General features: G+C 46.6%; 1 protein-coding gene across 2 annotated transcripts; it reads left to right on the top strand.

The window, feature by feature from the left end:
- Positions 1-25785, top strand: LOC144718669 (lipolysis-stimulated lipoprotein receptor-like). 2 transcript variants are annotated; one of them, XM_078594099.1, is made up of 16 exons: positions 1-446; positions 4026-4228; positions 5765-5906; positions 6529-6587; positions 7393-7453; positions 10471-10527; positions 11295-11441; positions 11828-11983; positions 12583-12645; positions 14483-14596; positions 16666-16815; positions 17412-17487; positions 19229-19277; positions 20062-20478; positions 21826-22014; positions 22715-25785. In XM_078594099.1, exons 1-16 carry the CDS (start codon positions 410-412, stop codon positions 22748-22750), a joined length of 1956 nt encoding a protein of 651 aa, XP_078450225.1. In that variant the 5' UTR covers positions 1-409; the 3' UTR covers positions 22751-25785. The 2 variants fall into 2 exon arrangements, with proteins under 2 accessions (XP_078450225.1, XP_078450226.1); XM_078594100.1 differs by lacking the exon at positions 10471-10527 and having other exon boundaries at positions 2-446.
- Positions 25786-26671: the final 886 nt, after the last annotated feature.

Raw genomic sequence — 26671 nt, 5'->3', positions numbered from 1 at the left:
ATTCACTACTCACCTGTACCATCAATCGCATCGTAACGTAGTTGTAATTAACGAACTACAACTACATCAACAGGACATAAAAACAAATTAATGATCTAAACTACGATTCACTTTTTCTCGCTTTCAAAGACGACCCCTTTTTTAGTGTTTTATAACGTTTACGAAGTGAAATGTCGGTGTCGTCCCCCCCCCTTCTCCTCCCCTCGCCAGGTGCGCGTGGTCGCGTCCTGTTTACTCCCCTCGCAGCGAGAAACCATTACGCGGCAGCGCGCGAGTTTGTCTCAAGTGAACTTCTTAAACGAGACAATTCGACTGCGTTCGAAGTCGTCGTAAAGGAGTTGGAAGAGAAGGAGGGAAGGAGGGCGGCGAGAAGGGAAGAATAAGAAGAGCCCCTTGCCGAGAGGGCGCGATGTGGCTGCGCGTGTGGATTGTGTGCGGCCTTGCAGGTGAGGGCGCCTCTGATTCTCTCTTGCTTCTTGCCCGCTTCGTCGGCGCGATTCCCGGCCAGGTTGTGAAGGAGACACGAGCATCGTGCGTGCTCGTGACGGCTGCGAGGCAATCTCACAACATGGGGAGGTGGAGGGGGGTGGCTCTTGGTGAGCCGCAGGTAACGAGCGGGGGAAGCAATGGCGGACCCGGAGGTTCCATATCTGCGTCGTCTAAAGGGGGCCCACTGTGGTTTAAAATCCCAGTGAGGTTCCTTATTCTTTGTCTACGCAGCGTTCCATCGGTTGCTTTTCGGCCATTCTCTGTCACGATCGTCGGTGTGGGTTGCTGAAGGGGGATGCGGCCCACAGGACCGGTTCTGTTGCTCCGAAATCTGGAGTCGAGATGGGGTCTTCGAGTTTGTAGGGCACATTGCGTTCGCTATTGCGCCACCGCTCCCCCGGCATTCAAGTTCAAGTAAATGTATTAGTTGTAGCCATGTGAGCCATTCGGCTCTTGAATCGGGTGCAACCGCAACAAACAAAAAACAAAAACATGAACAAGAAAATATCTTAAAGTGAATATGTGACTAAGTGTAAACAGAAAATCCAAGAAAAGACAGCAAAATATTGCAGAAAAAGCACCAACGCTGTGTGCAAAAATCCCAGTGGGATGCAAATCAAACAACAACAACAACCACAAGACAACTTAGATTAAGGCCATCTGTCTTATTCAGTACTACAACAAACAAACATGGCCAAACCAGAAAACTTTTCGAAATCACCAAAATAAATCCATGAAAGCAATGAAACGGTGATCATAGGAACTGTGACGGAATTTTCACAATAAACGACATAAACAACATGTACTACCAAAACCCTGCAGCCATAGCTGGCAGGAACTACAGTCATCCCAATAAATTAAACACAGTTGGGGTGATCAATTAAAGTGTTAACTAGGCAAACTGGAGTCGTACGTTTACCATGATTGTTAAAGCCACAGTAGCAATGCTTCACTGCGCGTGCAACTTAAAATAAAACTTTAAGAATTTCAAACAAAGTCAAACCATCTCTAGCCTTCCTTGGGTGTCTACAACAATAACTACAATGACTTTAGTATTATTACAACGACACTGACGTAACGCTTTAAAAATAGGATATGATAGCATTGCAATATGAATTACACAGATATCTTATAAATAATGCAAGCATCGTATAGGATTGCAATTATAACTGGTAACAATGTAAGTTCTTGTAATGGCAACAATGGTAATGTCCAATTTCCATCACTCGCCAAGGATGATGACCGTGTTGGTTTTTGAGATAATTTGGGAAAGATTTGTGATGAAATGGCCTAAACGCATCACCTCGGTGATTGTCACTATTGTAATTATGTGACAGTAGATGTTAAATTAAATATGTGGAACTTGTAAATAACTATTCTGGTGGCCTCGTGTCGTTAGACAAAGAATCGATTGGAAAATCTCAACGTGTGCCCAGGGTAGAGGTCGCACTTTGCTATTCACTCTGCTGCGAGATCGGCGCACCGCAGTCAAACCGATTATTTACGAGAAGAAAAATCTTGGCGAAAATTAACATTCGTTCAAAATAAGAATCGGGCCCTGTATACGGTGATGCAGGGTTCCATAGTGTTTCGATGTCCCAGTTAGAAGACAAGGCACATTCAAATTGCACAACCGCCTGCTGTTCGTTTCTCAGTTAGCTTGTCCTGATGAGGGTCGCGGCGGGCAGCATGTTGAGTAGTGGCGGTCCAGACCTTCCTTTCCCTGGCGACGGACTCTAGCACTACTACACTACACTATGCACTACTATACACAAACTCGAGCTCTTCCTGGGGTATTCCCAGGCGTTCCCAGGCCAGCCGAGCGACATCGTCCCGCCAGTGTGACCTGGGCCGGCCCCGGGTTCTTCGCCCAGTGAGACGTGCTGATGATGCCCGGTAGAGTTCCAGGGGGCATCCCGGATTACCAAGCTCCTCCGCCGATCACGGAACCCTGCGGAGAAACTTCATTTTGTCCCCCATTATACCCGCGATCTCATCCTATCGGGCGATCACCCAAAGCTCATGACCATAGGTGAGGGTGGGAACGTAGACCGACCTGTAAATCGCGATCTTTGTTCGAGAACTCGGCTCCCGCTTCACTTCCACGGAACGGAACTCCACCATTCAACGTAGCTGTTGTGTATCGTTAATCTAATGTATCGTAGGTAAGTCGCAACTAGAGTTGTTAAACGACAACCGATGAATCTGTATAACACATGTTCAGACTCGATTACGGGTTTCTAAATGGAAGAACCGGTAACCGTTTCCACGCAAGGCGTGTGGGGTAAGCCCCCTTTCTCGGTTTCAAAAAAGGGCTAGAGGTGCAGTCCTGCAATTGCTTTTTCATGCCACTGCTTGGCGTAAGGGCCTCCACTAAGAAGGAGCTCTAGACGAGACGGTACTTGGCTTACCCTTTCACGCTGGATTGCAAGTACAGTGTGCTCACCATTACACCACAGCTCGCTTCGTTTCTCAGTAAAAAAATACAGAAATGTTAATTGCTAGACATTTCCAACGCGTGCGGCCAACCGGAAGCCCCATTTTTTCACCTACCGATGTAATGGTTCGTTACTAATATTTAAACAAAATATTTAAAAAGACGAGTCCTAAGTAAGCCTACGATTTGGTGACATCCACAGCCTAGGTGCGAGACGAAATTATTTTCTCCCATCTCACTGACTTGTGGCATTTAAAATAAATAAATGTCGCAGCGCTTTGTGTCAATCTACATCTCCGTGTGTATGTCCATCTCCACATTTATTAATCGGTATACGAGTGCCTGTTGGTGTTGTTTATCTTAACGTCTCTGTGTTTATTTACGTGTGTCTACTTGTCTCCGATGGTAGTTATTTTTCTCCCAACATTACAACCGTAGAAACGCTTAATCTATACAGTGATACGTTTTAAAAAGCCACCCCAAAATTGTCCACTTCCGTGACCGCCGTCAATAACATTGCACAGCCTTAGTCATGAGCGTTAGTCATACGCGTAGACAGTGCCCCGTCTATATTTAACGAAGAATGTGTGTAATCCTTGGTAGTTACATGGGGTGGTTTTTGCCTAATTTTGACAAGATGTTACATCGTGCTCAGCGTGCCGATGCCGTCATTTTTCGACGCTCACCACCCGGTGGTTTCCACGGTGCGTGTTTTATTGCCTTGTAAAGGAAAGCGCACGTGGAGGGTCGGGGGGACCTCATGTTGTCGAGTTTGAAAGCCTCCCCACACAAGTTGCAGGAACGTTATTTTATGGATGAATCTTTGCTATGGACACCCAAACTTTCCTCTATCTCAAAGATGATATGCGCTGTTCGATTTCACTTGGTTTGATAAAGAATGTGCAATATAAAGAGAGTTGTTTATTGCAGTCAAAAAAACTCCATGTCTTCACTGTCAGCGTGGGCCACACAACGTTGTAATGCCGTGCAGTGCTGTGTAATGAAGCCATGGGCATCGTGCTGTGTTGTGATGTTGTGTAGTCTCACGCCATGTTGTCATGTTGTGTAATCTCACGCCGTGTTCTGTTGGCACTTGCAGCAAGCGTAGGAGGCATGCAAGTGAGGGTGAAGAATCCATGGAACGTGGCGATGCTGTTTCAGTACGTGACTCTGCGCTGCGAATACACGACGTCTGTGCCCAACGAGGAGCCCATCGTCATGTGGAAGTACAAATCCTACTGCCGGGACCGCGTCTCCGATTCCCTCAACCCGTCCAGTGGCAGCGTCAGCATTAACAACCAGGCAAGCTTGCACATGAAACCCACCTCAGTACATGCCGAGTAAATGAGGCCCACAAAGGTCTGAAATGATCTATTTGAACGTTTTATTAACTTTTGCTACATTGTAATCACTCACGATTTGCATTCGTCACCAACTTGATATAAGACAGGTCTTGTGTTCATATCCCGGATGGAATTTATGAAATGTATTTTCCCCTAGGATCCACAAGGGTGAGCCCTTTTATTTGAGGGGTCTATGATAGTTGGCTTGGTTAGACTAGTTCCAATCATGACAATCTGGAATTTCCACTATTGTCTAAGGAGATGAGTGGTTGGCCAATGTTTGTGTGAGAATGGGTACACCACTGCCTTTGTTCGATTTAACACCTATGCCTTGTGTTCACGACCACTTACAAAGCGTTTTGGATCAGCTCACGAACTGAAGGAGACGGTTCAATCCGCATTCCCACCTTGGGCCTGCTTGGTTGACCCAGTGCCATGTAGGCTGCTTGGGGAAGTAGCCTGTGAGCTCACTTTTCATCTTAAGCCGCATGATTTTATCTTCATGTGAGGATGTCGTAAGATTACACAACAGCATAATACTGTCTCTTGTTTCTTGACGCGGCATGAATGTGGAAATGGGATGCGTGTCCAGTGGCCTCGGTTCATCTCCAGGGTTGTGTTGAACAAAAATCACTGGAAGAAAAGAAAGCGTAGTGTAAATTTATTTTCGATGCAAACAACCTAACCCAAACCCATATTAAATGTTGAAAGATGTTTTTTTACATTTTCTTTCTCTGGCCATTCAGTGTAGAGAAGGGGTGGTGAGGGATGGAATGGGAGTGGCTGACCCTACAAAGCCTCTTAGCTCATGATTTGTGGGGACACACGGATCCACTCCATGCAACTGAACCTGACATGGCACAGGGCACGCGTACGTGCCACAGTGGTCAGGAGTCGGAAGAAATGTAACATTTGTCTCGGCCAAGATAGGATCAAGAGCCGTTCCCCCTATCTACCTCTGGAGTATTAGCCACAAAGCTTATCGAAAGTAGACAGTAGATCTAAACTAAGCTCTGCAAACTACTCAGGCTTAGGTAGGCTTTGAAAACAAAACAAACAGTGGCTTTAACATAAACAGTTGATACAATCTAATTCACTTAATACCATATCTATGTATAATAAAAAAAAAACTTACCAGCAGTGGGGTTATTATCCATGACAGTGGTGTTAAACCCATGCGACGTGTGGGCAGCCAATTTCAGACCCGCTGGTGGGAACACCGCTACCTGTGCTCCTCGTTTCATGCCCCAGGATGCACAGTATCATTGGCAAGGGTTAAATGATCCTGTCCTTGGCTTCCTCCAGGTTGACTTAATTCAGTACCTGGCACAATGTGCAAATGTCAATACTGGGGGAGACGAAAGTGGCTTGACGCGGTGCGTGTTACACCACCCCTTTTTGTGCTCTTCCGGACTTAATAGGCACTCTGGAAGCACTTCCCCCGAGAGTCTGTCTGACTTTGCGGGGAATCGTGGTCTCTTGTATGCGAGTGCAGGTGCAGCAGGCAAACCCGAACTACAACCCGTACACGGACTGCCCGGACGCCCAGCGCGTCATTCGTACCGTGGCCACAAAGCGTGGCAACACGGTGACTCTAGGAAATGACTACCAGGCGCGGCGCATCACCATCATCAACCGTACGTGGACATGGGGGGGTGGAGCAGGGGAATGCATGAGGGAAGCACGAGGTCCGGGTGTAACGAGAGATATCGAGGTAGACTGGAACACAAGGGAAGAACAATAATTGCAATGTATTAACATATTTAATGCAAGAGTATCTCAGGTCACTCTTACAGGAGGTGATAACAGTGGAACAGCGGAGCATGTTTCCTCAAGTAAACAAGAGAAAACAATTATTTATATCACACAATCACTTCATTGGCAGCCGTGCACATGAAATGGTGGCACTGCATGACACAACACTTAAAGAAATAAAAAATATAAGCTCATCTTGCCCTGTCAAGTGAAACATTTCTAACTTCTGGTTGTAATTTTGATTTAGAGATTTTTTTGTTATCAATGTTGACTATACATTCAAGCTTTGTATCGCCCTTTCAGAAGATAATTAGAATTGACTCGGTCATGGTCACCTGTATGTAATGTGTTCGTGTGTAGATAAATTACAGTATTTATGCTCACCTATGTACGTCTTGATCGTCTGTGGTTATAGTTATCGTTTTGTCTGCCGTGTCTGCTTTGTGGTTTGCGTACGATTGAGTGCATGTGCTTTATGTTTCTGTGTGTGTGTACTTATTTCAGAGGCGGAGCTGGAGATCCAAATGACCCAGTGGGGAGACAGTGGCGTCTACTACTGCCAGGTCAGTAGTACAGTGCATTCAGTGAGCTTTAGTTTATCAGCTGAGAATCCGCTGAGATTAATTTATTTTGCAAGGAAGGTAGTCACTTAGCAGCTAAAGGAATCAAACCATTAGCGCCATGAAAATTGGCTCAACGGCAAGTACAGTAGTGTGCTGACCTAGGGTTTTAAATATTTTTTTATGCCTTTTTCCCACCAAACAAAGTATCAGATTAACATCATGGGACTTCCTTTGCCAGTACCAAAATATGAGAATAGGTTTTTCCCCTTTTATCTGGCAACAAAACAGGTGTTAAGTTGTTAAAACACCAAACTGAAACTTTTTACGAGGAATAATGTGTGCATTAACCACAATACTTGTGGTCTAACACCGTCTGAGACGAGGCTCAAAAGAAAGCGGTCTCTGGTGTGGACAAATCAGTTTCAAAGACAATGCGTAGATTATCAGAGTATGTTTTTTGTTTGCATTCTGACCACAAGTATTGTGGTTAATGCAGACATGATTCCTTGTTAAAGGTTTCAGTTTGGTGTTTTAACAACTTAACACCTGTTTTGTTGCCAGATAAAAGGGGAAAAATATATTCTCATCAGATAAACATCAGTTTAATATATACTTCATGGCATCAGATTAACATATACTTTATCACTTCATTGCAAATAAGTAGACTCCGACTGTAGTGATACATACGCACTTCCGGTTAGCATGGTTAACTACACAGTGCGGAAGAAATTCAACACACATACATACAGGGGGGTATTGTTATCATAGTTGAATATTGTTGTATTTCTGCCTTTGTTTCCTACAGGTTATTTCTACTGCTGACCTATCAGGAAACAACGAAGCATATGGAGAACTCCTTGTTCTGAGTATGCATGTTCACACACACACACACACATGTCCTAATCAACCCATGTATGGTACACTAAATGATACACGCGTGCACACACTCGTGTGTACATGTAGGTCTGCATGCTCAAGCTTTATTTCATGAATATGTACACACGTACAATGTATGTGGTCATGCAAACATTTGCACCAATGCAAGAAGATCTGGGCACTTCCTGCATGAATCGTGTTGGATTTTTACTATTCCACTCTGCACCATTGCTGCAGGAATATCAACGCTTCTGCGATTTTCATCTTAAAGTGAGCATCCGTGGTGTGTATACATAAGAGAGTGAGTGAGCATTCAATCATCTTCCAGTGGTTTGATTGGCGGCCACAGTGGATCCGTTGGTGGTCCCACTGGTCCCATTGGTAGTCCTGATGATTTGACTAGAATTCATACGGTCCCCAATGTTCCAGTGTTCCTAGTAGTGGTTGGGACCAGGTGGCAGAGTGTCTTGTGAGGCTCCTGCTGGGCCCTGGTAGGCTGGCCCCCGCATGTATTTGCTGAGCTGTATGCACTTAGTTTCATGCGTAGCTTATTTTAGTGTCTGGAAAGTGCCTGCACTATGATGAACATAGTTTAAAATCCGTACCACGTTTTGGGAGAGTCAACAGTGGTCATCCTTTAGACCAGGGGCAGAGAACCTTTTTTCTGCCAAGGGCCATTTGGATATTTATAACATCATTCGCGGGCCATACAAAATTATCAACTTAAAAATTAGCCTTATATTTGGTCAAACATTTAATTAACTCACCCCTAATGTAATGGCTGGAACTGCTTCTCTTTGGTGAGGGGTGCGATGTTAGCTGGTATTGATGATGTTGCTACTCGCAACTGCTTTTCCAGGTTTGCTCCTAGATTGATTGAATTTCAAGTCCCGACTGCGGTTGCCTTGGCAGGGCCAGACTAAATTATTTTGCGGGCCTCATACGGCCCGCGGGCCGGACGTTCCCCGCCCCTGCTTTAGAGACTCACCCCCACCATATGAATGTAGAAGTCCACCGCGATTTTAGGATTGTATTGGCATCCTTGGGTCTTCAACGCCCCCTTTACAATCCTCTTTCCAGCTATCTGCCTGATGATAATAAAGCCCCAGATACATTACTGGTTGGCACTAGGAAATGAATGGCTCACACAATATGATCTGGATCGGTGGCAAGGATGCTGATTGCCAGCTTACATGCCACTGGCAGCATAAGCTGACCATGGGAATCTTGGCACAAAATAGAATCAACCGTTGTATTGCATGAGATTGAAATGTTGGCATGGTTCGGGAAGGGATGCATACATTTGTTACCAGCATAAGTTAAATGTCGACGTACAGTGGAAATGTTGGCATTTATGTATGCTTGTTGAACTTCTTTCGCACCATACAGAGCCAATCATGCTAATCGGAGGGATGATTTATAAATGTCGACTTAGCACTGAATTGGTGCCATAATTTCAAATGTTGATGTGGTTTTGGAAAGTTAACTTTGTTATGGAATTTAAGCAGTTATTTAAAATGTCAAGAATACATTGGATATGTTCGTTTTATGGATAGTGTGTTGGCTTTGGTAAGACATGCGATTTGAGTGTTTACGTATATTGAGAAGTAGAATGGGAATATGTACATGTTCAAGAGAATGGTTTTATTTGAGAAATATGGGTTTGACTGTGGAAGGCTTAGGGTGTGTATATACTTGGGGTACAATAAGATGATTGGTCAGGAACATGGAATTTTTACAAAAGGAGTTTCTTTTTCCTCATTTGAGTTTTGGATTGTGGGCCCTGCAGTGTTCAGACTCGGATTTGTTTATTAATTTGTGATGGTTTGTCGTCGTTAAACAGTGATCTTGAGGTTCCAGTAAGATAGATGAGATTAATGTTAGTCCAAGTGAGCATGTGGTGTGGATTTGGCAATGGGTATAGCTTTGGAATTGTGGGTGGCGATATGGGTTTGAGTTGTTTGGAGTTTGGGTGTGGGGTTATAGGAGCCCGGACAGGTTTTGGAATATTGTTTGGTAGTTTTTTAAGTGTGTGTTGAGGAATGTAAGTTATTGTGTAGGTGTGAGTTTTCGATGGTGTCGAGTGTGTGTTTGGGAGCGTGGGGGATGATTTGGGTTTTAGTGTTGGTAGTAGGTGTATGATTTTGGGAGTTTGTGTGTTTTGGAGGAAAGGTGTGGTAGATTTGGGAGTGTGCTGTGAATTTGAGTGGTTTGCAGTTTTTGGAATTTGGACATTTGAGTACCATGGGTGGTGGTGTTGGGGTTTGAAATTGTTAAAGCATTATCTCTGTCCATCCCACTTCTCTGCCTGTCTGTAATGGGGTGGGGAACCGTAACACTGGTAAAGATCAAACTTTATTAAAAATCATTGTGCTTTTATGAACTTCTCCTGTAAAAAGCTGGCCACGTCGATCATAGGGTTGCCTAAAAAAATTTGGAGGCAAAAAACCAGCGCTGAAATAACCCACCTTGGCATCCCGGCCCTACTGGCTGAGTCGTGTCTTCCCTGGTCAGACTGCTGTGCAAGCCTTGCTGTCCCACCACAGCTTACGGGTGTACAGGCTCCTGCGTGCCTTGTGTGGTACGTTACACATTAATGATATAAGTACTGCCGAGGACAAACACATGTCGGAGAGCGTTAAAGAATCTACTTGTATGCAAAAATGTTTCTATTTCATTGAGTGCTGTGGCTTGACGATCGGGTGTAGTTTTTGGGGTGTTGGGAATCCAATGTTCTGTTGGTTTGTGGGAAAGTGTGATTTTGTGACGAGTGATTTTTGATTGTGCCATGTATTCACAGTTGTGGTTTGGGAAGTGTGGATATTTTGAGTGTGGCGTGGGTTTGAGAGTGGGTATGTGCCTGAGGGCTAATATGTAAGTGAACTGTCGCTTTGAATTTGGGAGTGTGGGTTTGGCCGCCACCTATTTCCAGTGCTGAGGATATGGGTGGGCACGGGGTCGTCCTCGTCGCTACCGAGCGCACTCTCCCTGTCTCCATGTCTTTTAGGCAGAACCTCAAACAGGACAGAGCTCCTGCCTGGGTTTGACTTGCCCGGCCTCTCAGGTATCTGGGAAAGAGATTATTTTAGTGTCTGTAAGGGCGATTGTGAAACATTGTGTGTGAAACAGTGAGGAAGTGTGTGTGAGAAGGCGCCTTACAAATAAATGTAAATTATTATTTTTGACTTGCGTTGCAGTTCATGAGAACCAGAAATCCATTATTATACATCTTCCTTTTATATTTTCTTGGGATATGGACCTTTTGTGTATAAATGTGTTGACACTCTGCGCGTGTGCAATAAGCAGGGTAAGGGATGAGATTAATTGAGTTGCAGATAGGGGTTGCCCCCTGATCATCGTAAACAATTTGTGGATTGCGTTACTTGCACCATAGCGTTCCTGAGTCGCATAGTGGCTCAGAGACGCCTGTGGGATGGCCAAAAGCACAATATACGCAATTAATATTTGTATAAAAAGCCATACCGCTGCAGCTCTAAACCTTATGAGAAGGACATTTTGTTGGAAGTTGTGATTTCGATATGTTGCCATTTCATCTCACCTCTCAAAAGGTTATTATCGAGTTGTACATAAATAGAATTGGAAATTAATACAAGTCCTCAAACTGTCCCCCTGTTTTGCAGTGGGATAGATTCTCTTGTTTCCTGCACAGTATCTTGCAAGAGGATTGATGTGTTGGTCCCTTCAACCACTCAATACCCATACCAGATGCTTTGATGTCTGCAGATAAAAGGCACTTTTCTTTAGACAAATAATAGGCAATGTGTTGTATATAAGGTTTGTGTTTGTGCAAATCTGCGTTTGTGTTCACAGACTGGCTGTTCGTGGTGCTCATCGTGATGGGCGGAGTGCTGCTGCTCATTCTTATCGGCGTCTGCTGGTGCCAGTGCTGCCCTCACACCTGCTGCTGCTACTTGTCGTGTGTGTGCTGCCCTGAGCGCTGCTGCTGCCCCCGCGCATGTGAGGAGATGCAGAGACACGTGTCCTGATGCGCGCGTGCACCGCACACACACGGCATACGAGACGTGCAGCACCCTCCAGGGGCGCTGTGGTGGTGAGATAATTTCTCCCTCGCCTGGTATGCAGGAGGTCATGGGTTCGATACACTCCCTGTGCTCGCATGGATTTTTCTCCAGGTCCTCCTGTTTTTCCATCCACATTAAGAAACAAACGTTTACATTATTTTCCAACGATGAGTTCTCAAACATAAATCGCTTCGATTAGCTGTCATATGTGGCCAGGCCGCCACCGAAATAATTGTGTAACGTGGCATGCAGTGGTGGATGGTGACGTTTAGTCGGTGGTTTGAGTGTATTGCTGTGCGTGTTTGTAATCGTGTGGTGTAGTGTATGAAGCTGGCAAGGCGGCCACGGGCTCGTATGCCGGCTCAACTCGAGCTCCGAGTGTCTTCTCCCGCTTTTCCACGCGGTACGCGCGTGGGCACTCGCCCGCCCCACGGGGTTACCCCCTCCACGAAGACTACCACGACAACGCCAGCTCGGGTATGCATCGCCACGCATCGCGTCACCACTCACTGCACCACCACACCGGTCTACACCACCATGCACTGCATCACCACACATCCACTGGGATTGGGAGTTTCACAGATATGCATAATCCACTAACTTTGCATCAGAAGCCCCTTATTACAGGCATATGTCACGTAAGCTTTACTGCATAAATATGTTATAATGCCCAAAATACCATACCAACAATGCACTGCACTACTGGTCATTGCTTCAACATGCACCATACATGCACCACACTGACACTCATATTTTCGGCTGCTGTAGATTCAATCTCAGGAAGTGGGGCTATATCAACTAGGCCCAGAACACGAACTGCATCTGCAGCCAGGAGCAGACGATGCCTCGCTCATCTACTCCCGTGTTGTTTGTCAGAGGAGACGTGCACAGCTGATGATTTAAGCACCATCACTGACTGTGCATGGGCCTGTAGCCCCCACAAAATGGGTGTCATTGATCTGAGTGGGTATGATGGATACAAAACGTATTAAATGAATTCACCAATCCTGCTGAAATTCACCGTGCCACCGTTTGCTCCTCGTGTTCTGTTGCACGTGTTGTGTGTGCGTGTACAGTGGGTCATTCTTCCAACGCGCCGCTGCTTCACCGTCAGCAGGTCGATTTGAACTCCTCCTCTGGTGAGAAACGACAGTCGCCGTCAATTGCGATCCTATTAAGTTGGGCACGGTCGCTCGGGGGACTCTCCTACTGGGGTTGGATCTCATCTTAATGTAATTTATACAGCGCCTTGACAATGGCGCTTTACAGAGAATTAAGTAAGGTACATCGTATGAATGTAATGATGGAGACGAGATGAATAAAATAGATGAGAGGAAGCGATGGGGGGCGAATCTGTGATGCGTGAATTCGGCGAAAGCAAAATTTATGGCAGTAAATTATGATGATGAATGGATTGAATTAATGGAGAATGAGTGACAGCCATGTAATCAGAATATGAAGAGGGATGAGGAACAGTGGTGGTTATGAGGGGGCAATTAAGGGGAGGTCGTGGGGTGAGCTAGGAAACGATAAGTTTTGAGTGAGGAGCGGAAACTAGTGAGCGAAGGTGACTTTAATGTGGAGGGTGAAGTTTGTTTCAGTGAAGGGGCACAAGAAGAGAAAAAGAGTGAAAGCGTGGATTGAGCACAAGGAGAACGAGAAACGGACCGCAAATATTGAGAACGTAGAGGGCGAGAAGGCTCCTATGACGTAGAAAGATATACGAGTGGCAAGATGATACGGTGGGGGATCGCTGAGCCGGCCCCTACTCACGGTCCAGGGTCCAAAGCTGGGCAACCATCCATTGTTAAAATTGGGTTCTTCAGTGTAGCAAGTTGAACCATCTCAGCCTCGTCACCAGTGACTACACAGCAACAATGGCACACATCCTCTTGTGGGTATGAAGGGCAGGTGAGAGATTAAGTTTTGATGTTAATTCGTAGTTCGTGACCTGCAGGTTCTGAGAAAAATACCAGTTTGTCAACACGCACGACCAAACTAAATGAACAAAAAATACGATTGCACGGCTTCTGGAAGAGGAAGACGACAATCTAAATGTGTGTCTGATGGAAAAGGAATTAACAGTCATCGTGAGTGCAGGGACGTCTTCCAGAAGCGTAAGATATAAACATTCAGAAGATGACAGTATCAATTAAATAGCAGGATGGTAAATCCCAAATGAAGGATTATTGTGCAAGTATTTTACATTCGGTTTATTGACTCAACATCCGGAGGAGTTTTAACTCTTTACAATACATTTTATAGTTTTTATTTTATCTACTTACTAAAACGTAATGTTTTTACTAGAGGATGAGGTAGAGGGACGGAAAGGTGAGGCTGGCGGAGGTAGGGAGAAGGGGGAGGAGAGATGCGCGGGGTACAGCCGTCCGTGGGATTGCGTGCTTCCTGCTCATAATTTTACATCCGGTTTTCACTTGTTCTGCTTATTCCATCCACGAATAGATAAAAGACACCTTTAAGCGACTTCGGAAGTAGTTCTATGACGTCGTCTTCCAGAGGCCATTGCCTAACGTGCGGTATACACTGATTTTTACAAGTATTGCCATTGGAAAATGTCTTCATGTCATGTTTAATAAATGCTATATAAATGGTTAAAAACAGGAAAAAAAACTATCTTTAATGCATCCACGCAGCTGTGTGAGTTCCCTCTCCTAGAAGCCTTTACGTGACTTTACCGAAAAAACCTAAGAATATGAATCCTTGGAGTCACGAAAGCTTCAAATCTAGAAGCCTTTGCAGGTTTAGTCTCATTTCTCGAGTGCTGCCAGTACCACGGGAAGGAGCTGAAGAGTTCTTGTCTGTAGAAGGGCTGTGTACCAACAAGAGAGCTTCATCACTCTGCCTTTGTGTTCACCTCACAGAGACCACCTGGCAGTCTGATGCATCACAGACACATCATACAGAGCAGGGCATATGCGTGACTGACGGTACTTGTGTGTGGTGTGCTGCTTTCAGGCCGGGCTGCTTATCGGATACAGGCCGAGCCGTCCGGTAATGGACACGCCCTCTACCGTGTGGAGACCGAACTCCAGGCCTTCAATCCCAGCCACCACGACCCCCTTGAGACGAGTACGATGGCGCACTGTCTGGGTGGGGGGGGTGATGTGCCTGTGTGTGGTGACGTGCGGTATATGGGGAGCGGTGGCGCTGCGCTACGAACCCCACGACCCGAGTTCGATTCACGCTCACGGTCAACACCAGGGACGATTATCTGAACTGGTCCTGAGCCTCCCCTACATCGACTCAGCCTTAAATTAGTACCTGGTGCGATGTGTAGACATCACCACTGGGGAGACAAAGGGGGCCGTGGGTGGTGCTGGCCACCCACCCCCTTCGTAAGCCGTTCTGGCCTTGCTAGTTGCTCGCCAACAGAACTTGCTCCAACAGTCTGTTAAGGCTCTACGGGGCACCTTTGTATGGTATATTAGCCGGGCATAGAGCTGGACACACCACCCCATCGTTCGTCATTTCCACCTCCATGGGTACACTGCGATGTACTCTTAAACAAATGATTCGGTGATGCGGCGTTGGCGGTGGTGCACAAGCGGAAACAACAAATAACTCGACACATTTGTCAATAACACTGCCTTAAAATGAAAAATATACAATCGGCCCGCACTAAATGTACACAAGGCAGTCTAAACATAATCTTTCCCGATCCGACATACATTTTGGGGAATGTATAATTTTAGCTTGATTTATGTTTGTTGCGATATTTTCCATTTCAGTTGTGACACAGTTTTCGCTCTGATTTCTCTTCGCTTCATTGCTGTCATTTTGGTGGCCCGGGTCACGATTGCAAATGAGACTCTCCTGGTATTTTGAGTTAAACAGATACAATCTTAATTTGGAACTTTACCGAAAGAACCAAAGAGTAAACAGATACACTTTACTTGACACGCTTTCCCTGATAGTCTGTAAGGCTATTGGGGAAAGAGAGGGGATGTTTGTCATTGGTGTCTTTGTGCCGTCTGTGTGGTGTGAAGCGTGGTGGTGTGTTTTGTAAAGTGGTATAACGTGTTTTAACATCTTTTTGATTGTGAGTGACATCATCGTAGCCTGCCAAAATGCATCTTGTTGAAACCTGTTTCTAAGTGGTGCGTTTGTCAAATTATAATGGGTGATGTTTCTGTTCAAGCATGTTTTAAACTGACACCAACCGCCATGCTGTAGCACATCCTACAACATGGCAATATGTAGGTATAACATTGGTTGCATCTTGTTGTGCTGTGCTGTGTTATACCAATGTATGGTATAATATGTTTTATCGCGTAGTTATATTGTTTCCTGTTGTGTAGACATGTCAGCTCGCAAGCATGTTACGTAACGTGTCATGCTGTCAAGTGTTGTAACGTGTCTTGTGTTATTGTGTTGTCATATAACATACAGCACGGAGTGTTGTTTTAGATTATGTTATTGATTGTAGCATTGTAGATTTGTTATTCGTTTGTTGCGGTGTATGACGCCGTGTGTAGTGTTGTGACGTGCTGTTTTGGAGCACCAAATTTCCTCATTTTGTTAAGTCAAGATTGAGTTCCTATATGGGAACTCAAAAGACCAGAATAGTCTCATTTGGAAGAGTGACCTGGCTTACCAAAATGAAAAAGCAAAACAAGTAAAAATAAACTAAAGCAATGAAGCAAATGTAAATCGGAGCAAAAGCAACGGTGACATGAATGACTTAAATAATAAATTGTATTTACAGTAAATTGACTTTTGAGCCACGATTGGTGTTGCATGTATGTTGAACTTTTTTCGCACCGTATGTAGCCAATTGCTAGTCAAGAGGTGCGGGTAAAGGACAACAAACTAAACATAAAAATCAGTTTTCCAGAAATTAGTTTTCAATCTAGATCTAAAAGTGCATAGCTCCAGTGGCTTACTAATATCTGAAGGAAGAGCATTTTTGACGACCGCAGAAGCGCATCAGAAAGCGCACAATGCAGAGAGCGTCTTTGTTCGATGGCTAGCCAAAAGCCGCTGCGAGGATGACCGGAGTTTGCCTGATGGTTTATGTTCTTTGATGAGATCAGCAGGGTATTGTAAAGTTTGTAGTTTTGTCTTGCTTTAATACGGCATAATGTGTGCTGTGTTTGAAGTGTTATTAACTTGTGCTGCTGCTGATGTTGCTGTGACAGTGGCTGGGATGACGGAGCTGTCGTCGCTGCACGATGACGATCGCGGCGACCTGCGGGATGCGCTGCGGCGGGCGAGGGAGCGAGCGCTGTCTCCCGTGCGCGACATCGATTCGTCTGCCCCTTCGTCGCACCGTGGCGGCCCCGGTCCCCGTACGCACATGACACACAACACAACAACGGGACACAAATGCAGCGGGACACAATATCGATGCCACGTGGAGTCTTGGAGACGATAACATGACAGTGTGGCGTTTCGCATGCATTTGAAAAGTATCAAGTTACTTGCTGTCTGCACTGATAAGTCTGTCTTTGCCATGCGCCCCAGGCCCTGATCTGATCACTCACTGTCATTCTTTACAAAAACGAGAGATTTTAAAGATTTTATTTATGTAACAATAGCGATTTAAATAATGTGGTATTGGTGTAGTGGTGACACGTTTAATAGTGGAGGAAATATGACTTGTGCAAACATGACACTTGGCAGAATGGGTGGGAAAACAATAATATTTAATCCCTCCTAATAAAATCGCTTGTCAACAGAGTAGTGTAAGTGAATTTACAGTTAAGATGGGCTCGAGTCATCAAAAACAGCAAAAGTCATAATTTGTTATGGGATTAATGAACTTAATGGACTTGTCGTCGCAGCTCTAGTGCCATTGCTGACATGGCAGTGGTGGAGGTTGTGGTCCTTGTGGCGAGGTGCGTGCCTGGCAGCTGCGGTGGTTGACTGTGGTTTTTGTTGCAAGGCGATGGCGAGGCCCGCCGGCGAGCTCACTCGGTGGACGACCTCGACGATGTGGGCTTCGCAGGGCCAGCTCACAGGTGAGACGAGGGAGAGTGTGTGCGTGTGATTGAGTGAGTGCTTAGTGCTACGATTGGAGAGAGAGTGCTAAGCCAGCTAGTGCACGAGTGTGCGCCGTGTGCGTGCGTGCCCTCTAGCTGTCAGGTGTGAATGTGGGAGTGCGGGTGTCATTATAACCCTCGTCTGTACGCTTGTGCCCATGTGTAGCGTGTTTCAATACAAGCAAATGTGCGAGTGGTGCTCGCTAACGGCACTTGCCCCAATAATCTTTTAAGGCTATACTGGAGATCTTTGTCTTTGGTGCTGGCCATCCAGCCCCTCGGTTGTGTACCGTGCCGGCCTTCATAGGTGCTGCGAGCTAATAGCAATTGTCCCAACAGTCGTTGAAGGGCTATAAGGGAGATCTTTGTCGATGATAGTACCCGGATCCTTTTTGGAGGTGAATGGGAGCCTACGTGGGAGGGGGCGAGAGCACTGAAGCTTGCGAGTCTGAGCACACTTATGAGCGAGTGCGAGCATGAAACATCGATTTTGGTCACGCACGTTAACGTGCCAGCTGTACATGCTCATCGTTGCAATTGCCATGGTGAGATCTTGTTTGTGTTAATACTGGCAAACGCTGGTTTGCTGGAGTTCGTATAAAGTGGCAGCTGAGTCATGAAATAATTAAGTGAAAGATCTTTCGCCACCTTGAGATGCTGTGCACGCACGCGCCCAGTAGGTGTATCCGTGTCCTGTAGCTCCATCCACCATAGCCCCGTCTCTTGCTTCTCAGTTCCCCTGTTTCTCTCTCTTGCTCTGTTCGTCCATTTGTAGCTCTTGCGGTGTTCCTCTGTCCTCGTCTGTGTTGCGCTTTTCTTCCTCCGTTTTTTGTGTTTACTGCTTTGCTTTGTTTACTTCTCGCGTGGATCGACTTATCTCAATGGTGAGTACACAAAAACTACTCTGTACAGCGCAATATACAATATACTTAATATAAAACGGTCGTTTATGTTTTTCATGTGTATTTTATTATTACGTTAAGGGTAGAATAATTTTAATGTTAAATATATTTTAAGATGTGTATTAATACTTGCTTGAATTTGCTTGGTATTTTGTGACTTGTTACATTGATTTTCATAAGTTTTGCAGCTAGCTGCACTCTTTAGCTAGTCAGACCAGGGCTGCCTCCCTATTAATCCGGCTAGCCAAAGTTTCAGTCCAGTACGTGCATGTCCTTGCAATTGTCAGCGTGGGTAGATCTTGATCCGTATTTATTTTTGGGTGAGGTCACATTTTATGCCAAAATTTTCGTCACCAACCCTGTTACCACCCGACAAGATCGTCACGCTTACAAAAATATTCATACGTGCCAATGTATTGACCAAATTCTGACCGGGTGGCCTCAGACCTTTTGTGACTGAATTCAACACACGACGACGTTTCGCTCAAACTGCTTTGCGCTTCATTGGGTATTGTGCTCAGAATTCGGACTCACTACCTACCACGTGGCCTAACCCAAAAGCAAACGTGGATCACTGTATTGGCTACGAAAACCTACATTTTGCGATCCTATGTGCTTATTAGGCTCCGCTGATTTAAGAAGCTTTGCTCTATCGTCGCTATTAGAAAAACCCGTGGACTTTTGTAGAACCTCTCTGCCGGTGTCGCACCCTCCCATTCACCCTTTTGAAACCCCCGACCACACCGAGTGTTCTTAGTTTAAACCGCGTTGATAAAGGAGGAACGAGAATCCATTGACACGAATGCACGGTCCCACAGGCCTCGCGATTACTCTCCAGAGCGCCGGGATGACTACTACTACTACCAGGTGAGGCTCGCGTACATGCACACACTCGTGTATTAACATTATCGTACCCTTCGTAGGTCTTCCATGGTAAGCCACAAACATCACGGTAGATAAAAATGCACGCGTCTCGTTACGTTCGTCACGCCAGTGATGATGCCCACCACCCACGCGAGGCGTTGATGGTTACGTTTTAGAATATTGTTTTATTTGTCTTAAAGGTTTACAAACATGTACATTGTGATTCGGTTGAATAGCTAAATAATGTATACACATTTGTTGCATTATACAACCATCGGAGTTAAATCAGAGTTCATGATGTTAGCACACAGGGAGTAATATAGCGCTTTGGAGGCCAGGGTTGGTGGATCATGGAGAAATGTGAAATTCTGAAATCCACTGGGTTGTCCTCTGAAAATGTAGATATACATAATTAATTAGAGGATTTCTCCTCAAGTGCGGGTTTTCTCCAGGCACCTTGAGTTCCTCCCACATGTCAAACTACTCCACACATCGTACATTTACTAACTTTACGTGTGCAGCACCAAACCGCAAAAAATAATTCTGACTGGATGAGCTTTTCATAGATAAATGCAGGACATGAGTATCATCATCATCATTACACCAAGAGACAGGCACAGTATTGCAGATCGGAATCAGAATCTGTATTTAGACCGGAGGAATCCGATGATTAAACAGAGAGCATCACGTGTGAGAGAGAGAGCGAGAGCGCGAGAGAGCCCTGTTGAAGGTGCTGGCTGCTTGTCCGCTTCAGTCCAGATGACTGTGATCCCTGACCCCACCCCAGGGCAAGCATAAGAGCCGTAGCCGCGACGACTTGAGGAACACCGACTGGGACCCCCGTGGAGACCCAAACCCCCGGAGGGACCCCCGAGGAGACTCGTATCCCCGTGGGGACCCCCGTGGGGACCCCCGTGGAGACCCCCGTGGAGACCCCCGTGGAGACCCCCGTGGAGACCCCCGTGGAGACTCGTTCCCCCGTGGAGACCCCCGTGGAGACCCCCGAGGGGACTCCTACCCCCGCTCGAACAACTCGCGTGCCAATAACTACAACAATGAGCGGCGGGACGACGGTTACCGCGGTGATGACCTCCGCGACGAGCGGGGATTGCGCGAGGCTGTTATGCCGCCCCCCCCCAAGTACTCGGATGTGCCTTCCGAGGGTCGCTATGACGACCGCATCCTGAACTCTGCCCTCGGAGAGGTGAGATGCCGGGTGTGACTGTGTGGCCGTGTTTAGCTGCGCACAAAACTGCTGCTCACAAATAGTAGGAGATTGCAACTCGAGGTGGGTTGGAAGATGTGGCCATCCCCAACAGGCTTGAAGGCAGCGGTGAACATTGATGGCTTTTCAGGTTTCCCTCGCTCTATACGGGTTCGGATCGTGCGATTTAGCTTATTTGCAGCTAACGTATTTCGATGCGGCTGTGCGGTCGGATGTGGGACAACATTGCTTGTGTACTATATAGAGTTTCACTTTGTTCGCCCATTTCTTTAGAACGCATCTACCGCATAAAGTGGGGGAAATGATGAAGCCGGTCGACAGTTCTCAAGCCTCTCTGTCAGCCGAGATTATATTAAACCCATAACACCTGATTCTCGTAAGCAGCTATTTTAACCGCTCAATATGGCTGCAAAGTATATTTAGCTGGGCACCAATTCCATGGAGCTGCCTGCACTTCATGGTTAATGTTTGCTCTTTGTAAGTTATCTGCTTATGAGTGTTTCTGTATAGGTGTGTGTGTGCATAGGTGAGTGTGTGTGTGGGGAGTGGTAGTGTAGCGGTTAGCGTGCTGCGCTATGAACCTGGCGACCCGGTTCGATTCCCGCTCACGGCCAACACCAGTGATGATTATCTGAACCGGTCCTGGGCCTCCCATAGGTCGACTCAGCCTGAAATGAGTACCTGGTGCGGTGTGTAAACATCGCCACTGGGGAGACAAAGACAAAGGCGGCCGGGCGTGGTGCTGGCCACCCACCTCCTCGTGTACCGTTCCGACCTTCATAGGTGCTAGCTAACAGCACTTGCCCCTACAGTCTGTTGAAGCTATATGGGGGATCTTTATCTTTGTGTGTGTGGGGAGCGGTAGTACAACTGTTTGCCCACCGCACTATGAACCCAGCCACTCCTGGTCAACACTAGTGACGATTATATGAACCGGTTCTGGGTCTCCCATAGGTCGACTCAGCCGTAAATTAGTACCTGGTGCGATGTGTTAACATCACCACTGGGGAGACAAATGGAGGTCGTGGGTGGTGCTGGCCAGCCACCCCTTCGTGAGCCATGCTGGCCTTCCTAGGTGCTCGCCAACAGAACTCGCTCCAACAGTCTGTTAAGGCTATACGGGGCCTCAAATGAGTACCTGGCGCGGTGTGTAAAACATCACGACTGGGGAGACAAAGGCGGCCGGGCGTCGTGTTGGCCACCCACCCCCTCGTGTGCCATGCCGGCCTTCATAGGTGCTCGTTAACAGCACTCGCCCTGCCACATGGGGATCTTTGCCTTTGTGCGAATATTGGAGTGTGCCCGTGTGTTTGTGTGTGGCGACAGAAGCGGTCTCGGAGCCGCGAGGACCTGGCGGCGCCCGACGTGCGTGGAAGTGGTGGCGGCGGTGGCAGCAGTAGTGGGGGAGGAGCCGGCCCTCCCAGCTACCGCTCCGATGAGGCTGGCAGCGGCCTTAGCGCTGCCTACGGCAAGAACATCAACCGAGACAAGGATTCCGACAACAAACGCAAGAAGGTGAGCGTCTGGTGCGAGACTTGGGTTCCAGTGAGTTTGTGTGCAAGTTTGTTTCGCTTGGTGCGTGTCAGCGTTTGTGTACGTGTGTGTGTACGTGTGTGTGTGTACGTATGCTGGTATGACTATGCTAGTGTGCGAGTGTGTGTGTGTGTGCGCTTCTTTGAGTATGACATTTTTGCAAGTGGTCTGTGAGTACTTTTGTATATGTGGATGGCTGGTTCAGGGAGCTTGCATGTGCCTTTGTTTGCATATTTATGTTAAGTGTATACGAGTCTTGAGTTTTGTTTTGTGTGTATGGGGATTTGGGGATGACTTTGTGATATTGTTGTGTGTCTGTGTCAAAGTATGTGTGTCTTTGAGTATGAAGTTTGCATGCACTTTCGATGGTTGGTTTTGTATTTTGTCAGTTATATGCCTGGCTATAACCAACGTATAGTTACGTGTAAACTGCCAGTAATGTTTAAAAGGTTTGTATGAATGTGGCACATTGTATCTGGATCGCACCGGGGCCTTTCAAAGGTTCTAAGGTTTAAAGTCAACTGCGCTAGATTAACAAAGGCTGCTGGCTGGGTGTGCTATCAGCCACTCCACCTCATTTTTTCACCACAGCCATAATTATTACGAATTAATATTTGATGTAACGTGTGTGACTTTAATGAGGTTTATTTTATATAACCATGGCTCCTTCGTTGTCTTTCAGAATAACATCTTGAGCCGGGAGAGTTTACGTGTATAAAACCACCTCACTCCCGGCCTACACTGACGAACACATCAGCACCCTAGCGCTGCGGTGTACGCGCCAAGTCGGTATACACAGGAACGCACGCCCAACGCGGCATGCCCATGAGCACCCCTCATGCCACATTGCATCCGCCACCAGCTCCTGAGGATTTGCTCCTTTGCAACACACAACGGTGTGTAGATATAGACTCTCACCAAAAACGTACGAAGGCAACAGATCCCCCCCCCCCGCTCCCATATAGCCTTAACTCACCGTTGGGGCGAGTGCTGTCTGCGAACAGCCCTGAATGAATGCCTGAACGGTACGCATGGGGGTGGGTGGCCAGCACCACGCCCGACCTCCTTTGCCTGCCCCGGTAGCGATGTTTACACACCGCACCAGGTACTCATTTGAGGCTGAGTCAACCAAAACATACCAGTCTGGTGCACACACACACACACAGCTTCACACAATGGTACCTGTTGCTTGGCCTTGTGCACAGCAAAGCTTGCTGTGTGTACACAAACACACACACTTTTATATATAGAAAAAAATGTTTTTTCATAATGTTTGTTTAAGAGTAAATATGTGCTGTAATTTTGGATGGGTGTAATGGGAAACATGGTTGGGAGTGCAGTGGGGCCTCTCGTGCTCTTGATTTGCCTGGGTATTTGTAAGGAGGACTTTTTATGACATTTAAGGGAATTGCCTTGTCTGAGCCAGCTCCGAATATCACCAATTGTGCACGTAGCAGTAGCAGTTCTGTCAGGGTACAAGAGGTGAAGGTGTTTAGTCACCCATTACGCCCCGTCACGTCAAGTCGACAGCCAAACGAGCAACAATATAGCCAAACGTGAACCCGGTGTCTCCTTCCTGCTCATAACGACCCTCTCTGTGACCCGCAACAAGTGGTGGTGGAAACTCGACATCGCGAGGGTGGCGACCAGTTTCTCCTCATGGAAGTGGTACTCGTTTTATACACCCTTGCAGGATAATTGGTTACATTGACCCCCCTGCCAGGATTTGATTATGCGGTTAGTCGAATGCTTCGTGAACAGTACATGCCACGCGGACAAACAAACAATACGCGAGATGTCATCTGCATGGCATAGGAAAAGTCCGCGCAATGACTTGCTTAGATCTGAGACGAAGCGTTGCATTAATTTATTTACTAAAAATTTGATTTTGTACGTTGCACTTAGACCGCACCGTACGTAGCCAACCGTGCTAATCGGAGGAGTGGGGAAGGACGATGAACTCAACGCAAAAAATTATTCTAAAGAAATGAGTTTTCAATCGAGATGATTTCAAAGTTCGACAGCTCCACTGGCTTCCTAATATCGGAGGGAAGAGCGTTTCAGACGGCCGCAGAAGCACATCTGAAAACGCGTGATGCAGTGACCGTGTTTGTTCGATGGCCAGCGTATCAAGTGTCAACCCGACAAGAAAACACGGCAAGATCTGTCTGAACAATTTTCTTGAGACTCGTGGCTTTCCTGGGTTAACAAGCATAGAAATGTCAGCCATAAATGTCACAACGGTAATGCAGGTGACGCCTTTAAGATGGCCAATATGTGCTTCTACGTGGTGCCAAATTATCTTACGGAGCTTTTATATAATGTGGGGGGTCTTTATAAAAGTGCTGTGCACTATTATGGTGGTTGGTATGATGGTCGGCATGTTCCAACCAATTTGCGCAATGTGGACCGTTTAATGCCTGGTGCCACCCACAATCGCCGTTGCCTTCTGCTGCGTCATTTACATCTGCGGCAAGACGATTTCGTGGCAAAGACCCCAAGAAATTGATCACTACCCACAATTCCATTTTAAAACAAATGCCTTGTATGCCGATCTCCCTGACGAGACGTACGTCACCAGACTCTTGTAGAAACTAGTTTTGATGACTAAAATACAATGCATTTTTCGCCTTGCTTTGGACTGAAAAAAATTACTCAATCCTGACGAAGAGTAGCATTGGTGAACAAAGTCTCAATGCTGTCGGGATCATTGGCGGTTCGCTTGGTGCCAAAGGTTCCACTGCCGCTCTGCAACGGGGGCGGCACATTGTCTCACTTTGGTTTTTAATTGTGCGTTTTAGTCCGGGTTTTTGGTGAAAAGTAATCGAGAGTTCGACGTTTTTCTCGGGCGCGTTCGCGTGTGAACGTGCAGTGTAATTTCATTTGCGTGTTTTGCGTTGTCCCGCGTTCGCTGGCGTGGGAGTCCATGCATTTGTATGTCCGTGTGTTCGTGCGTTAACCCTCCCAAAAACTACCCATCTCGTGAATAGTGCATTATTAAACAAATTGTTTTACACTGAATTCATCCTAAACCTGTTTTTTTTATTCATGGCATGCTTGTAAATGTTCAAAATTTTCTTTAAATTTGCTTGTTGAAGGTGTCGATGTTTGTTTGGGCTTGAATGCGGAGGGGCAGTGTAGTAATTAGTCCGCTGCATTGCGAACCCATTGAGCCGAGTTGGATTCCCACTCACGACCGATATCAGTGGGGTGACTATATAAATCGGAGCTGTGCCTCCCTTAGCTCGACTCGGACATGAATGCATACCTAGTCTCGTGTGTAAGCATCGGCACTGGCGAGGCAAAGGCTGCCGAGCATGGTGTTGGCAACCCCCTCGTGTGCTATGCCGACCTTCGTGTAGGTGCTCGCTCACGGAATTTGCCCCAAATTGTCTGTTAAAAGGCTTTACGGGGGGGGGGGGTCTTTGGGGCAGGTCTGGCGAAGGCCGTGTCGTTGCCACGCAAGGTTATTGTGGCTTGGTGTGGGGGCCCGTCGGTCAGCTTTTCTTTCACGCTGCTCTTTTTGCCGCACGGTGAAAACAACGTGGGAGCTGGAAATGACGATATTTGCGACGGTTGCGCTATGAACGTTTTGCGTGGGTGGCGTCGCCATGTGCCGCTATGCAGCGGGACCACGAGATGGGTTTTACAGTTTATGTCGTGATGCCGATTGGTGTACAAGCGCAGTTGCAAATCACGAATCTTTTAAACGACATACCTTTTTGTATCAATAAATGTACGATTTTAGAGCAACGGTTTTTTGTGGTTGTAATCATTTAATTTTGAAAATTGTGCCATAGTTTGTGTCATTCTTTTACATCTCTGGCTCTACCCTGCCCCCCTGGTCCTCCTCCTCTAAAGCACAGTTACTCATTCCGTCATCTCAAGTCTCATTTCCCCCTGCCGTGTTCAGCAATGTCTTGTCCAGCTCTCTCCCTTGCTCAGGAGCTGGACTTCCCCGTCAATGAACCTGCCAGATTGTACAATTCGACACAACACGCTCGACCGAGTGGCTCCACCAAGAACGCGCACAGCCACCGATGTACTGCCCTCCCCTTGGGACTCTGAACTACGTTGGGAAAAAATAAATCCCACCTCCGAAGGCTAACAGCACAAGTGTGGGAAGTCCAGCCGTGAAGTGCACTACCCAATCTATGAGGACCAAACTCTTTGGTGTTTTCGGTAAAGTCACGTAAGTATAAAAGAAATCACGACGTTTCGGGCGCAACACAAGCGTCCGTCATCAGGTGGGAAAGCACAGTCTCCTGCTGAGGCAGACTTTTAAAAGGTTTGAAATGGGTGTAGTTCAAGGGTTATAAAGAAGTGGCCGGGGCGAGTGATGTTAACGTGAGAAATTAGCATGTAAATGTAAGATCGGAGAGCGGCCTCCTCGACGAGGGCACGGAAGTGGCGATGTTAATGTGAGAGATTAGCATGATTATAAGGACCAACTTCATATCTATCAGAGTTATGTTAAATTGCCTAAATCCACCTACTGTAACCGGTCACCTCGCGCTATCAACAACCCCATGACCTTATTCTCTACTGTCGGCCAGCTCCTGAGGAAGGGAAATGCACCTAATGCCCCATCCTCAACGGCCATTTGCAACTCCATCAATTTATCCGACCAAGATGCACA

Source organism: Lampetra planeri, chromosome 5 (assembly GCF_965212315.1).
Source record: "Lampetra planeri chromosome 5, kcLamPlan1.2.h2, whole genome shotgun sequence".
NCBI lineage: Eukaryota > Metazoa > Chordata > Hyperoartia > Petromyzontiformes > Petromyzontidae > Lampetra > Lampetra planeri.
The sequence above is the reverse complement of the archived record's forward strand: the minus strand, read 5'-3'. Positions and strand labels throughout refer to the sequence as shown.